The sequence below is a fragment of the Calidris pugnax genome, unplaced genomic scaffold (genome assembly GCF_001431845.1).
Source record: "Calidris pugnax isolate Ruff unplaced genomic scaffold, ASM143184v1 scaffold232, whole genome shotgun sequence".
Lineage (NCBI taxonomy): Eukaryota > Metazoa > Chordata > Aves > Charadriiformes > Scolopacidae > Calidris > Calidris pugnax.
The window spans coordinates 539,421-553,223 of NW_015090956.1; the positions used below are offsets into that span (position 1 = coordinate 539,421).

The following is a 13,803-nucleotide window of genomic DNA, read 5'->3' on the forward strand; positions in this document are numbered from 1 at the left end:
TTAATTTCTGTTCTCTTCATTCCCTTGCTGTAATCACAGGCTACCACTGTCACTTCCTGGAGCCGCTCCCTAGAACAGGTGCCAAAAAAATTCTATATAATCTAGTTTTAAAAGCTCTTTACCGGCAGAAAATAAAGCATAAAGGGCAGTATCGCATTAGCCCCTTCTAGTGGCTTTATCCACTTTCTGAATTTTGCTGACTTCTGCTCATCCCAATTTACTCCCAGTCTCAATGATTTTGAACCATAATCACTTCTTTTTTCTCTGCTTCCTGCAGGTTATGCTGGGTTTCGGGCGCCTGCAGGCCCTCTACCGGAGCCGGCAGCTTGCTAAACAGTACGGAGCAACCCGGGCTCATATCATCAGGCTTCAGGCCGTGTGCCGTGGTTACCTCATGCGTCAAAAGATAGAAGAACAGAAGAAAGCTGTACGTGTTATACAGGCGTATGCAAGGGGCATGTTTGCTCGCCGAACCTACCAGAGGATGAAGAAGGAGGTAGGCTCACAGATATTAATAACATGTTGTTTTCATAAAGATTTAATGACCAGCTAAGTGTTGCCATAGCGTGGCACTGGATGTGAATATTTATTTGGGGATATTTTTTTTTTGAGCTCTTGTCAAGTACAAAAGCAGAGTTTTAAGCAGACGATCTTGTTTACGTTTGCTTTCTGTGTTCATTATCACGGATCAAAAGGTCACTGGCAGAGCTGAAATGGGTTTGACAGAAGGGAGGAGGAAAGATGAGATGTGCACGTGTTTCGGTCACTCCTGCAAGGGAAGGTCAACTTCTACAGCAAGGCCTGATAATGTCACTTAGGGATCCATTCCAAAGGGAATCCTCATGCAGCGTGTCTTGGTATGCACTGCCAGAGAAGATCCTGTAGTGACTACCTCAGAGGTCCATAGCACATGGGAGGCCTTTTTGTGATTTCCTTTCTGCATCAAGGCTGTACAAACAGGACGAAGCCAGTTTGCAGATTTCTGCCTGTGGCCTTTTCCCTAAAATGCCAAGTCTAGAACACAGCCCCTGGTGGGATAAAGTCCTGGTGGGACCAGCTTTGTTCATGGCAGAAGGGAGCCAGCTCAGCAGTTGTGGAAACAGTCACAGAATAGTCTTGTTGTCCACAGAACAAGTACAGGCTGGAAGCCAGGAATATCCGCTTGGAAGAAGAGAAACGTCTCATGCTAGTCCTTGGACCAGCGAAAGCAAGGGAAGAAGCTATGAAATTAGAAAAGGTAAGTATGTTGACAGAGGAACACCGAATGCTACGTTCCTTAGCTAACAAGATGGCTTGCCCAGCTCACACCTGTGGACTTGCTCAAAGATCTGAGCACTGCTATATTCTAATAAAAAGCAGACATAGTTGTAAACCCATTTGTAACAATGCGTTAGGAATGAGACAAGGCACGTTCCTGTTTGCAGCATGAGCTGGCACTTGAGCCAAACATGCACGATGCTATTACAGGCCCTGGAGACAAAACATTTTTAAATTTTAACTAATGTGCGGGTTTCTGCTGTTAGGAATTCCATGTTTTCCTTATATTAGCTCCTGTTGATAAAGTACTTAAAAAAATTGCACATCCTTAGCAGTAGGTCAACAGTCTTTAAGGACAGCTGTAAGAGCAAGGCCCTACTGCTGATGTGCTAGGTATTTGTGACAGCTTAAGACAAGCAACATTTGACTTCACATTCCAACCCTGCAGTAGCAGAGCTGGACCTCACTGTCATAACACCTTTGTAGTGGTGTTTCATCCTCACAGCCATTCATTCTACCTGAATGATGTTCCATTCACGCCTAACCAGCTTCTATTGTTTAAAGGAACACCTGGCTTCTCTGGAGAGAGAGGAGGCAGAAGAAAGACAAAGGAGGAGTGCTCTTGCCAATAAACCAGCAAATCATGATGTTATCAGCGATCAAGAAATGGTGGACAAAATTTTTGGGTTTTTACCTTCCATGATCGGAGGCCAAGAAGGACAGGCTCCTCTGGGTTTTGAGGTACAGAGCTAAAGACTGGTAATGGGTTGTTTTCATTTGACTTTGTTGGAATTCCATAAGTCATCAATTGTGTTTAATGAACTTCTGTACAGTGAAAGTGTCACCCAAATCATCCAGACAGTCTCTTCAGGATTTGCTTTCAGAAGTCAGTTCCCAAATGTTTTTGGTCACATGCAGTTTGGGGACTATGTGTCTTCAAAAGCTACTGCACATTTGTTTCTTTGGGCCAATAGACCCTCACCAAATAATGCCCCTTTCTGCATTTTGGCACCAACCACATGTTCTGCTGACAGTGCTTCCAGCAATTTTCCAGCTGAAACAAGCTGGAAGTTCAAGACCCATGTTATCCCACGTTCTTAAAAGCAAAATTTGAGATATACTGGTCCTGAGAGCTGTGGAGGATGGAATCATGTAGGGAGAGGTAGGCAAAGTAGAATGGTCTTGCTTAGTGCAGGATGTGAGCAATGAGATAGCACCTGGATTTTTGATCAGCAATGTTCTTGCTGAAGACCAAAGCAGGAAGGTTATATGGAGTCAATGCATCTCAGAAAGACAAGCTGAGCCCCAGTGAAAATGGTTTTGGGGTTAGCTGGAAAGCCAAATTCTGGAGGACCTATGGCCAAGAGGAAAAAAAAAAAAAGAACACAAAATAAAAATATCAGAGTAGAGGGAAAGAAAATATGCTTCTTCCTTATGTTCTGTTCTTCCTCATGTTCTGCACAGGACTTGGAAACAAAGCCTAGCAAGCTGGACGAGGTGGACCTGGACATGGTTCCCATGAGTGTGGAGCTAGAAGAGGAAGCAGATGGTTTGGAAGAGTACACCTTCCCAAAGTTTGCAGCTACTTATTTCCAGGGATCATCTACACATACACATATTCGGAGACATCTGCGGCACCCATTACTCTACCATGATGACAAGGACAACATCCTGGGATCTTGCTCCTTATGTTGAACCTGTTCCTTCCACAGCTCATTCTACAGCTCCCCTCATCCTTAGGTCCCCCCACCTCTGGCACAGCTGTGGGAACCAGATACTTCAGAGCCAAGTAGATAGTCCTAAGCACAAAGTAGTAGTTCCCAGCAGCATTTTTTGGCACTTTACACAGATGCCTGCCCAACCCAACATCTCTAGTCACCTTTAGTCTGCCTAAAGAGGGAACTCTCAGATTTGTTTTGACTTCTCCAGATAGTCTTTGGGGGTAAAAACAAACCAGAACGAAGCAGCAACAGAGCTCACCCACCTCTCTGCTCTTGTTAGGGTTGCTGGTCTGAGTGAGGACAGAAGGGGGAGGCCCAGGCCTCTAGTTTTCCTGTTGAACCATAAGGATGTTGAGAGGGGAGTTCTTGACACGAAGAAGCCTTGCAGAATGGAGGATCCCATGCTGCAAAAACTTCGCTATTACTTGGCTTTTTAGTTCTGGGCATGAGGGCTCCTGGAAGAGTTTTTTATCTGCCCAGGTGGGTAAATGCTGAGTGCAGTTCAGCCAAGGTTTTCCACCTCACCCCAGACACAGCACACCTGCAAGGTGCCAGAAAAGGGAATGGTGAAGGCTCAGCAATCACAGAACAAATCTGACATTCCCACCAGAGCTGAATCCTCTTTCTTTAACATGAGAGTGCTGTGAGTGCTGCTCTCATGTTGTTTGACATGAAAGTAGACTCCTGGTGTAAGTGGTGGGAGGAAATGGGAATTTTAACAATTTGGACTGGGTGAAGGAAGAAAATGCTCTGATCTAAACAGGAAGAAATGGCATGAGGCCATTGGTTCTCTTGGCAGTGTCTGACTGTGCTTTCTTTCACTACAGGCTTCTCTAGTTGTGTGGGTTGTCATCCTGAGGTTCATGGGGGACCTGCCAGAGCCAACAATGTTTGCCAAGAATGCCACCAGTAAGAGCGGCTCTGTGATGACACAGCTATATGACACACTTGGCAGGAAAAACCAGGTCCAATTCAGGAACGACAGCCCAAATATGGTGAGAGGCTATGTTTGTATTTTCATTTGCTTTCCTTGGTTTCTGTGCTGTTGTACCAAGAGTGAGAAAAGCAAAAGAACCCCTTTCATGCTACTGTTACTGAAATGCCAGAAGTGCAAAAGGGCCTCTGTCAGTCCTGGAAGGACACTGCAGCTCCTCTGTCAGGAGGGAACTAAACAAAAACATCTCCATTTGAGCATCTTCCGTCCTTATGAAACATTCTTCCTGTGCCTTAAACTAATTTCTTATAATGATAATGTGTGTTGTAGAGAGAAAGCAGAAAGGATAACAAGATTTCAAAGGGGATCTCTTCCCTGAAGCTGAAACGGTCATCCAAGTTGACAGGGAAGGTAAGAGATGGAAATAAATCACTTCCCTTAAGTCTTCTTACCTGGAAACCTGTCTTCGCCTTCTGACAGATGTTATGTGACAGCAACCTCCCAGCTGAGAACTTGTTCCCCTGCCAAGCCAGCGCAGCCCTGCATGTGCAATACCTGGTGCAGTTCTTCTTTTGAAACTGTCCCCATGAGCACTGCTGTCATTCATTCTTTAGCAGGTTAAGTCCATCCCTTCCTGCTGGAGAGTGACTCCTGAACACAGGGAACAATGTATTAGTGAGGATTGTTGGCATTATGGAGCAGTTTGCCCAAAGCCCTGAGCAGACTGAGACCCACACCATGTGCTTAGGGCTGTACAGGCCAGTACAAGAAAGTTCTCCTCGCCAGTAATAGTGCTGTAACTCTGCATTTTATGAGTTAGCTTGAGAGGGAAGGGGGGAAATACAGCCTATTCCTAACTGCTCCTGCAATGAGCAGGAGGAGTTTTAGCAGGAAAGAGAGAGAACGAATGTCTCATTTCTGGGAGAGCTTCCTGGTGAGAAAGGAGGTTTCTAGAGTACTCTAGGGTTCTGCTTGGCTTCTTTCAGGTGGCAAACCAGCTGAGAAGTGGAGAAGAGGCTTTCCAAGAGGACAGCTCTATCTCTGAGAGACCTATGTCCAACCTAGAAAAAGTGCACTTCATTATTGGCAATGCAATTCTGCGTCCTGCCATCAGGTAGGAAATTTGTACCTCCTTTCTAGAACCAGGCACCCATCGTATCAAGGAAATCCAGGATCCCCTTTCCACAGTCCTGGAGTATTTTCCAAATGCTGGAAACATCTCACATTTCTCTCTGGTGATTCCTAACATAAAACTCAAACCACAGAAAACTGTAAGCCACACAGCTCTTTGGAGGATGGTTCACCTTTATCAGAGGGGACAGAAAATGGCTCCTTTACTGCCTTTTCTGGTATCTTCATGCTGTAGATTAGGTCATCTGCCTCCATACGTAGCTTTTTGAATACATCACAGATATGCAGTGGGGCAGAGCTCAGGGCTGTAACCCAATAACACCTGTAGGTGGAGCGCAGTATGAGGGAGAATAAAGACTCAGAAAAGTAAGAAATATGGAGTTGATGTATACTAGGTGTATGAGAGGTGTTCATAACCTCAGTTTCGCAATGGCCTGTTGTTGAGCCCTCAAGCAACGTCCCCAAATCAGAGATGGTTGAAGGTCTGTGTATATCAGACTGGACCTTAGGCCAAGCATGGTGTGAGGATAAGACAGAATCTGGCTGGTTCTGACCTGACGCCATGAATTCTCTCCTCCATTTTAGCCCATTTTAGCTTATGCAACACTTTTCTGTAACAAAGCCCATAGACACAGGCCCTGCCTTGACCTCAGTCACGGACTGCATTCCTCTCCACAGAATTGCTTTTTTTCAGTCAAGATGTACCCTGAAGTAGATCCTCAGCTGGCAAAAATTGCCTTCCGTCAATGTATCATAACAGCTACAGGCTACATATCTTCTCCCTCAGTCTGTGTTTCATCACATGTCTTATCTGGAAACAAAAACCTCATCCACCTTCTGTCCTCCCACAACAGACTTGCCAAATGTGTGTTCTAAGAGTCCAGATAATTTAAAATTGTTTTTAAACAGCAGTTTTGTTTGTATGCATTTTTTTCAATCTGTTTCCCACATGTCCTTGCTGCAGCCAACTTGCCTTTTCAGAATCTCACTCTGAAGCACCCTTTCCTCCATTCCTGTTTAAGGACTCACTCCAGGTTTACTAAAAATACACAAGTAAGCAGGGTGTCCCCCTATCCTTATCCCAAAATCCACGTATGAGCAGACAGACAAGAGCCATAAGGTACAAGCCACACACTACAGAGAGCTTAGAGCAAGTTTGACACGTGGAGGGACAGCAATGCCATTTCACAGCTGGATGACCCAGTGGTTGTTAGCTCTGCACAGTCCCCCCTGCTTGTCACAGGAGGCAATCCAGCATGAGAATTGCATTTGAACTGCTTAAGTAACAAGGGGTGGCAAAGGGTGCTAGGTAACTTTGAGCCTTTTCCTTCCAAAGCCAATGACACAGTTATTTCCTGGGGTACATTACAGGTGGTATCCTTGCTAACAGGGTTAAACCTGGCTCAGATCTACTTCATCATGCTGCAGTCATGCCAAGCTTGCAGTGGAAACATAGCCAAAGACACTTCAGCCAGTGAATCATTATCTGTTGCTTTCACATGTTCTGTTACAGAGATGAGATTTATTGCCAGATTTGCAAACAACTCACCGAAAACAGCAACAGGAGCAGCTATGCCCGAGGCTGGATCCTTCTGTCACTTTGCCTTGGCTGCTTTCCTCCCTCAGACACATTTGTGAAGGTACACTACTAACCTTTCCGACAGCAGCTCGAACGCCTTAGCTGTCTGGTTTCTTGTGTATTTTGATGTTTTGGTACAGATAGTCACATAAACTGTTTGGCTGCCATAGCAGCTGGTGCTGTGAGTTTAGCAGAAACTATCTCATCTCATCTGCTTATCTGGGAATTTAAATAAACCATTGCTGTACTCACATTTCATTATTTTTCATTACATGTCATACAAGTTGGATTCTGTTGTTGATCACAACCCTCATTTTAGGTCTGTAATCTGCAAAGAATCTGTCAAATTTTAACCTCTTCAGTTCTGCCTTTCTAACATTTAAAAGTTGTTTCCAGTTACAATCCTAATGACTAAATGTACTCAGGAGGCCAGTATAAAATCATCCCCCATATTTTACCAGTTCTACATTTCCAAGGCCTACAAAATCTGATAGAGATTTGGGCTTTTTCATCATTCATTAATTCCCAAGTTTAAATAGTTGATAAATCCACTTCACCACAGGAAAATAAAACCAGCAACCTGTGGCTCTAACTTGCCGTCAGCCTTCCTCCTAGATCTCAGAGGCAAACAGAATCCATAGATACACCTGAACCTTCAGCCTTACTTTATTGATGCCCTAGCCTAAATGATTCATCATAAATGCTGCTAAATGGACACTCCTTGGAACAAACGAGACACAAGCAATAGACATATTTTGACACCAGTGCAAAGACTGTGAACCATGCAGAACTCATGAAAGACATGACAATACTCTATCTCTAGGAATATTTTTAGTCATTAAAATAACCAGGTGACTGGCTCATGCTTGCACTAAATAAAAGTATGCAAATATAAGCCCATGCTTACACCATGTCAATCAAGATATCAGAGCCATACAAACTCCAAACGCTCAAGTTATCCAATCCTTCTCTTCCAATGTCCAATCCTAATCATGGACTTCAACTATTGATATTGCCAGGGAATTTAGTAAAACTAAAAGTAACCAATCATCATCAGTCCTAAGCTGCAATTAGCTCTCCTCCCAGCACTTTTGTTCATACAGAATGTAACAAGGCTTCAGGCTGTTCAACTGGAAACACTAACCCTTGCTCTAACCTAATCATAAGAATAAAGTCTCCACTGTCTATTTATCGTATAGTTAGACACGATCTTTCTCTTTAGACTAAAAGCTCTGCAGAATTAGGGAAAACTTGGTGTCTCAAACCTCCTTTTCCAAAAGGATAATTCCAATCCTAACCTTTCATACTTTCTGGTGAACTGTAAGCTAACTGATCCCTCTAATCTAGCATGTCAGCTGCAGAAGGTTTCTAATGCTTTATGAGGATTAATGTTTCCCAACTCTTTCCTGTGCTCTTTGCATGTAGTACCTGTTGAATTTCATCCACCATGGCCCCCCAGGCTATGCCCCATATTGTGCTGAACGTTTGAGACGTACCTATGTCAACGGAGCACGGACTGAACCTCCGAGCTGGCTGGAACTTCAGGTAGCAACTCCCTTCTTGCTCAATTATATTGATCTGTGCCATTTTATGCTGGATTGCATTTACTAACCTGTGGCAACAGATCTTCCTAAATCCAATAACAGAAATCAATTGCACAAGGGGATTGAAGACCAGCTGCCTTGGTCTGTGCAGCTTCTTAGATACACCTCTTCTGGCTATTTAGTTAACCTAAATCCAGTGGAGGATGTAAGTTAAAAGCTGTAACCCATAATTTTCAGGGAGATGCCTCTATCGACTCAGGAGCCACAGGCCAGAACCACCTCCTGAGGGAAGCTCTTACCAAGATTTGTGCAAAGAACTGAGCAGGGCTTATGCTTTTAAAATGGAGGGAGGAAGTGTGTATGATAGGGCTATATCGCCCTCCCCCTTCCTCTAAATGTCACCCTAGTAATCAGAAGTCACACACACACATGCCCACACACATACCCTCTTCAAGTGAAGATCTCAGCTCATTTCAATCCTAAATCTGAGTGACCCGATTGCCTAACACACAGCTCCCCAGGGAAAGTGCTTGCCACAGGCCATCTTTCCGCTGATGCATTTAAGGCTGTACCCAAAGGTCATTAGGCCAGATAAGGCTTACGAAAAGTCTATCAGTCCACACTGTTATGTGATAATCAGCTCCCTGGAGCTGCAGAGAGGAGAGAACTTGAGTCCAGTGCTGCTCCAGGGATGTAATTTATACTTAAGGCTCACCATATATTGAAGAAACTGTGTGGGCATTGGAGATTCACTTAAAGATTGTTGACTAGGATGTACAGCGTGTGGAGCTCTTCAATCTAAATGCCGCCTTCATTCTTTGCAGAAAAGTAAGGTTTGCCCATAATCTGTTTCTCTCCTTTTACTCTAACTTACAGGCAACAAAGCAGAAGAAACCGATTATGTTTAATGTCACCCTGATGAATGGCCAAAGCATCACTGTCCCAGCAGACTCTGCTTCCACTGCCAAAGAGATCTGTCAGTTCATAGCAGATAAAACCAAACTGAAGGATGTGTTTGGCTTTTCGCTCTACATTGCTGTGTTTGATAAGGTAAGGTGTAGAAAGACAGATTGAAAGCTCCCTTCTCTTTCTGTGGAGTTGCTTCTCTCCTCCCAGCCTCACTGAGGATTCCTCCTGACGAACCAGAGCTGCTTTGTCTCATCTTCCAACTTATTTTTTCCAAATACCATCGCATTGCATAAAAATACACACATTTACAAATACATTTACATTAGTTTAAGTTAGACATCCATCTGCTTACTTTTTCAAGGTTTTTTTGCTGTTTGGGTTTGGGTTTGTCGTCCTTCACTCAGAAGCAAAGCAGGCATGCCGGTGTCCCTTTGTTCTAGGTGTGGTCACTGGGTGGAGGACGAGATCACGTCCTGGATGCCATCTCCCAGTGTGAGCAGCTGGTGAAGGAGCGGGGCACGCACGAACGCAATGCGCCCTGGCGACTCTACTTCCGGAAGGAAATCTTCACCCCCTGGCACAACTCCCGGGAGGATCCTGTCAGCACCGATCTCATTTACCACCAGGTCATTCGCGGCGTCCGCTTTGGAGAGTACCGTTGTGAGAAGGTGGGTCTCCTTATTCATTCTCCCTAAAGAGAAAACACTATATTAACATTTACCACATTAAAAAGCAGGAAGATGAAGGAAGTTTCTAGTGTCTATGAACAACCCTTCCCTTCTTAAATACCCTGGAGGAATTTAAAAGATGTGTAGACATGGTGCTTAGGGACATGGTTTAGAGGTGGACTTGGCAGTGCTAGGTTAATGGTTGGACTCCATGATCTTAAGGGCCTTTTCCAACCTAAACAATTCTATGATTCTTAATGGACTGTTCCTGTCCAGGTGATTGTGCCAGCTGTCACACTGGCAGCTGTAATTAATGCTATTTCTTTCCTGCAACTTTCCGTTCCTGTGGCAGCTGGAGGCATGCCCAAAGGGGCAATTCAGATCCTTTTAAAATATTTTTGCTAATAATCTCTTTGATGCTATGATTGTGTGAAGTTAATCACTCCTTCTGCTGGATGACTGTCAAGAATTATCCTGATAAAAATAGAGAAAGCCCCATACCTAAACTGGCTTCAAGGCTGAATGAGATGAGCTGAACTTTGCAATATCTTACTAGGCCTCTTTGAATGGATTAATTGTTTCAGGAGGAGGATTTGGTGGAGATAGGTGCAAAATATTGTTACATCCAGTTTGGAGATTCCATCCACAATGAACTCGTGCAGAAGGTGCTCCATGACTGTATCCCAGTGAAACAGCTGAAGTCCAAGCCCCTGGAAAAGTGGGTGAGCCTTATAACCTACGCACACGCCAAGGTAAGAGGTTTGTCTGGTGCTGCTGGGTAACCACTCTGAGGCACCAGCTTCTGCTTCTTTCACCGTTTCCTTTTATGAATAGTCTGTTGAGGGAAGAAGGAAAAACATCTCAGTTTGTATATCCCAAATAGTTAATGAAGACTGGTAGAGCGAAGAACCTTTCCACTCACTCTGCCATATAGCACCCAACAGGAGGGAAGAACAAAAAAAGTATATTTAAATCTCTGAATAAAGTATCTTTTAAGGCTCTCTGTCTTACATCTGACAATTGAGTCAGGATGGGCATGGGATGGAATGATCTGGATGGGTTAACTGAATTATTTCCATGGCATCCAAAGTGTGTTAGACTCTGAATGGATCAATCAGTGGGGATTTGAGGGAAATTTGGGATCTACATGCTTGTGGGCAGCCTCAGCTGCATGAGGCTTGGGCCCCTGGAGTCTCCTTCTGATTTGACTTTCTCCACACACCCTTGACACCAGTGACAGCAGAGAGCTGTCAGCAACCTCTGGGATCAGGCCTGCTCTTTGCTGTTTGCAGATCAGGCAAACCAGATTTTACTGAGAAAACCTTGGATGTCTTTTTATATTGCAGGCCCCATACACACAGGACCGTCTCTCCCGTCAGACTGTGAAGGAACAGCTTGTAGATTTTGCTCGCTTTCAGTGGCCTTTGCTTTTTTCCCGATTCTTTGAAGTCACTAAGTTTTCAGGTAATTCCTGGAGCCTGGGAGTAGAGGACAGACATAAGAGCAATAGAGGAGGACTTGTATAGCATTGATAAGGAGATTTTTCTACATTTTCAGGTCCCAGCTTGCCCAAGAACCACTTTATCGTTGCTGTAAACTGGAAAGGTATCTGCTTCTTGGATGAGTCAGAAAAACGGCTCCTTGAGCTGACCTTCCCAGAGATAACTGGCATCCACACCAACAGGTGAGTGCCCCAGAAAGACAAGATCTGAAGAAGGCATCTCTGACTATATTCAGAAAAGGTCTTCCCTGTAGGAGGGATGTGTACTTTCTCTGTCATCCCGCTATGTGATCCTGCTCAGTCAGAAGGGGGTAAGGAAGCACAGACATGCATCAAGACAAGAATGGCCAAAATAACTAAAATAGATAAGGCACTGTCTGTTATGTATACTTCTCAGGTGTGGACATGAACAGGATAACTGAGGGAAAGATTGGCTTGCTCAGGGCACACATCCGTGCATTAGATCACTTAGAGAATAAGGTCTTACATAAACAAAAGACTGTGAGGACTGTCAATAATTTCATTAGTTGCTCAGTTACTCCAAATGAAGGGTGTTATTTTGTCTTAATGAAGCACTTTTGTACAAAATATGGTAGAGTCCAGAGTGAATCTGAACCACTTCAGTCCTTCACACCTACCAACTCACAAGAAGACAAATTGAGAACTACCAATACTCACTGTAAGGGAGTTGTCTGCAAGGGGGTGTAGATGCCTTGGCTGTGGTTGCAGGTGGGTCTGTAAGTTTTTCAGATGGTCTGATAACAAAACTGTTGAATAATACCTAGGGCAGTGAAGTCATTTGGACAGAGTTGCACTCTCATCACACTTCGTGCCGAGGAGTTTGTCCTGACATCTGTAAACAGTGTTGTTATTGCCGAACTGGTGGTCATGTTCCTGGAAGGCCTGAAGAAGAGATCACGATTTGCTGTGGCAATGCATGAGAAAAAATCCCAAGGTAAATCCCATAACTTTACTGCAGGGTAGGAAAGACATCTCGAAAGAGCCCTCAGTGCCTGTTTGAAAGAGCTCAAAGGGAAGTGGGAGAACTTCAGCAAGAGACCCTTTGCTCCAGGAGGGATGCATAGCAATCAGCACAGCAATACAGAGCATAAGGCAGCGTGATTCAATATCTTTGCATACGAATTACCCTTTTTCTCCCTTCTATTTCTTTGCATATATTATTTAGATATTACAGGGTCCAACAACTCAGCCTGCTTATAATAGAAAGTTGGAGCTGGGCTCCCTAGAAATACTCTCCAGACAAGTTCACAGATGTGGTAAACTGAAAGTTTCTCTGGCATATAGTTGGCTGGAACAGACAAGAGGGTATTAGAATATAAACATTAATTTCACCTACTTATAACTAGTGAGTTTCTTTGCTTTGCTGCCAGCTCTAGACACAAATTCAGCTTCCATTTGAATCAAACAGAGTTCTTCCATTGCTCTCAATGGATCAAAATCAGGCTGTCAGAGGAGATTTAAGTAATTTCTGTGAAGTGTTGCTGGATGATTATCTGTATTTACACAAATCACTTTCTGTTGCTAATTGAATGCAAGCCTTCAAAATACAATTCCCCTCTCTTTCACAGTGCAATCCCTTTGCATTTTTTTGACTGTCAAGACTTAACAGTACTGTCTTATTCTGTTTTCCAGAAGACCCTGCTATCCTGTCCTTCAAGAAGGGAGACTTGCTAATCTTGACTGAAGACAAAAGCCTGGATGCACACTCTGACTGGATCTATGCCCAGAATGAAAGGACAGGCAAAACAGGGAATGTATTTTTGGAAGACACCTACATCATCCCTTCTCTCACAAAACCCTCTAGTCAAGTGCTGGTAAGAAAAGCTGAGCACTCTTGTTGAAGAGACTGGAAGATAAATGATAATAACAGTGTTAAATATGATTGAACTTGTAACTGGAAGTTAATTGTTCCTCCAAAGTCAGACAAGTGCTCCCATTGAAGCAGAGCATTTAATTCTGTCCTGTCTGAAAACAAAACTAAACCTAGCCCAAACTGTAAGAAGACTGCAGTTGCACAAAAGCAATGACTTTGAAAATAACAGTCCATTCATCCTCAGGGATTTCAGCACCTGGGATTGGTAGCAATTAATGGAAATGGGTGTGCAGTTGAATTTTCCTGCATTCACACTGGGCTTGATTGGTGAACAGACGTTAGGTCTCAATGGAAACTCTGAAGTGCAGCAGATTGCTTTAAAAGAATATAGTCTTCAAGGAAATCCACACAAGATTTCCCATTGATCACTGCTAATGCTTTTGTCTTCAGTTTTGGAGACTGAGTATATTGGATGCTGTGCTAACAAGTAAAAAGCTGAAGAACACACCAGTAGTTAGCAGGTTCACTTTCAACAAGTGGTGTGCTTTGGATAATCACACACATTTTGATGGTCCCTACAGTTGGGTCTATGGAAATTGCTTCCTTTTGTCTCTTACTCCCAAGTCTTTCTTCAGTCTCTGAAAGATGCTGCTTAAGGGAGAGAAAGTCTCCTGCAGCACAGAGCACTCAAGCTTAGTACATACCATCTGTGTGTCTATGCTGAG

The 13,803-nt window shown here is 43.8% G+C and overlaps 1 protein-coding gene across 1 annotated transcript in view; it reads left to right on the forward strand.

Annotated features, from left to right (window-relative positions):
* The window catches only part of MYO7B (myosin VIIB), a 62,142-nt gene that overhangs the window by 33,520 nt on the left and 14,819 nt on the right, over positions 1-13,803 (forward strand). Inside the window, exons 26-36 of the mRNA XM_014952129.1 lie at positions 3,041-3,053; positions 4,867-5,026; positions 6,557-6,683; positions 8,048-8,167; positions 9,043-9,216; positions 9,516-9,743; positions 10,328-10,495; positions 11,090-11,207; positions 11,301-11,427; positions 12,030-12,199; positions 12,898-13,079. Of these exons, the coding sequence (XP_014807615.1) occupies positions 3,041-3,053; positions 4,867-5,026; positions 6,557-6,683; positions 8,048-8,167; positions 9,043-9,216; positions 9,516-9,743; positions 10,328-10,495; positions 11,090-11,207; positions 11,301-11,427; positions 12,030-12,199; positions 12,898-13,079 (1,587 nt within the window). The remainder of the gene's footprint in view (positions 1-3,040; positions 3,054-4,866; positions 5,027-6,556; positions 6,684-8,047; positions 8,168-9,042; positions 9,217-9,515; positions 9,744-10,327; positions 10,496-11,089; positions 11,208-11,300; positions 11,428-12,029; positions 12,200-12,897; positions 13,080-13,803) is intronic.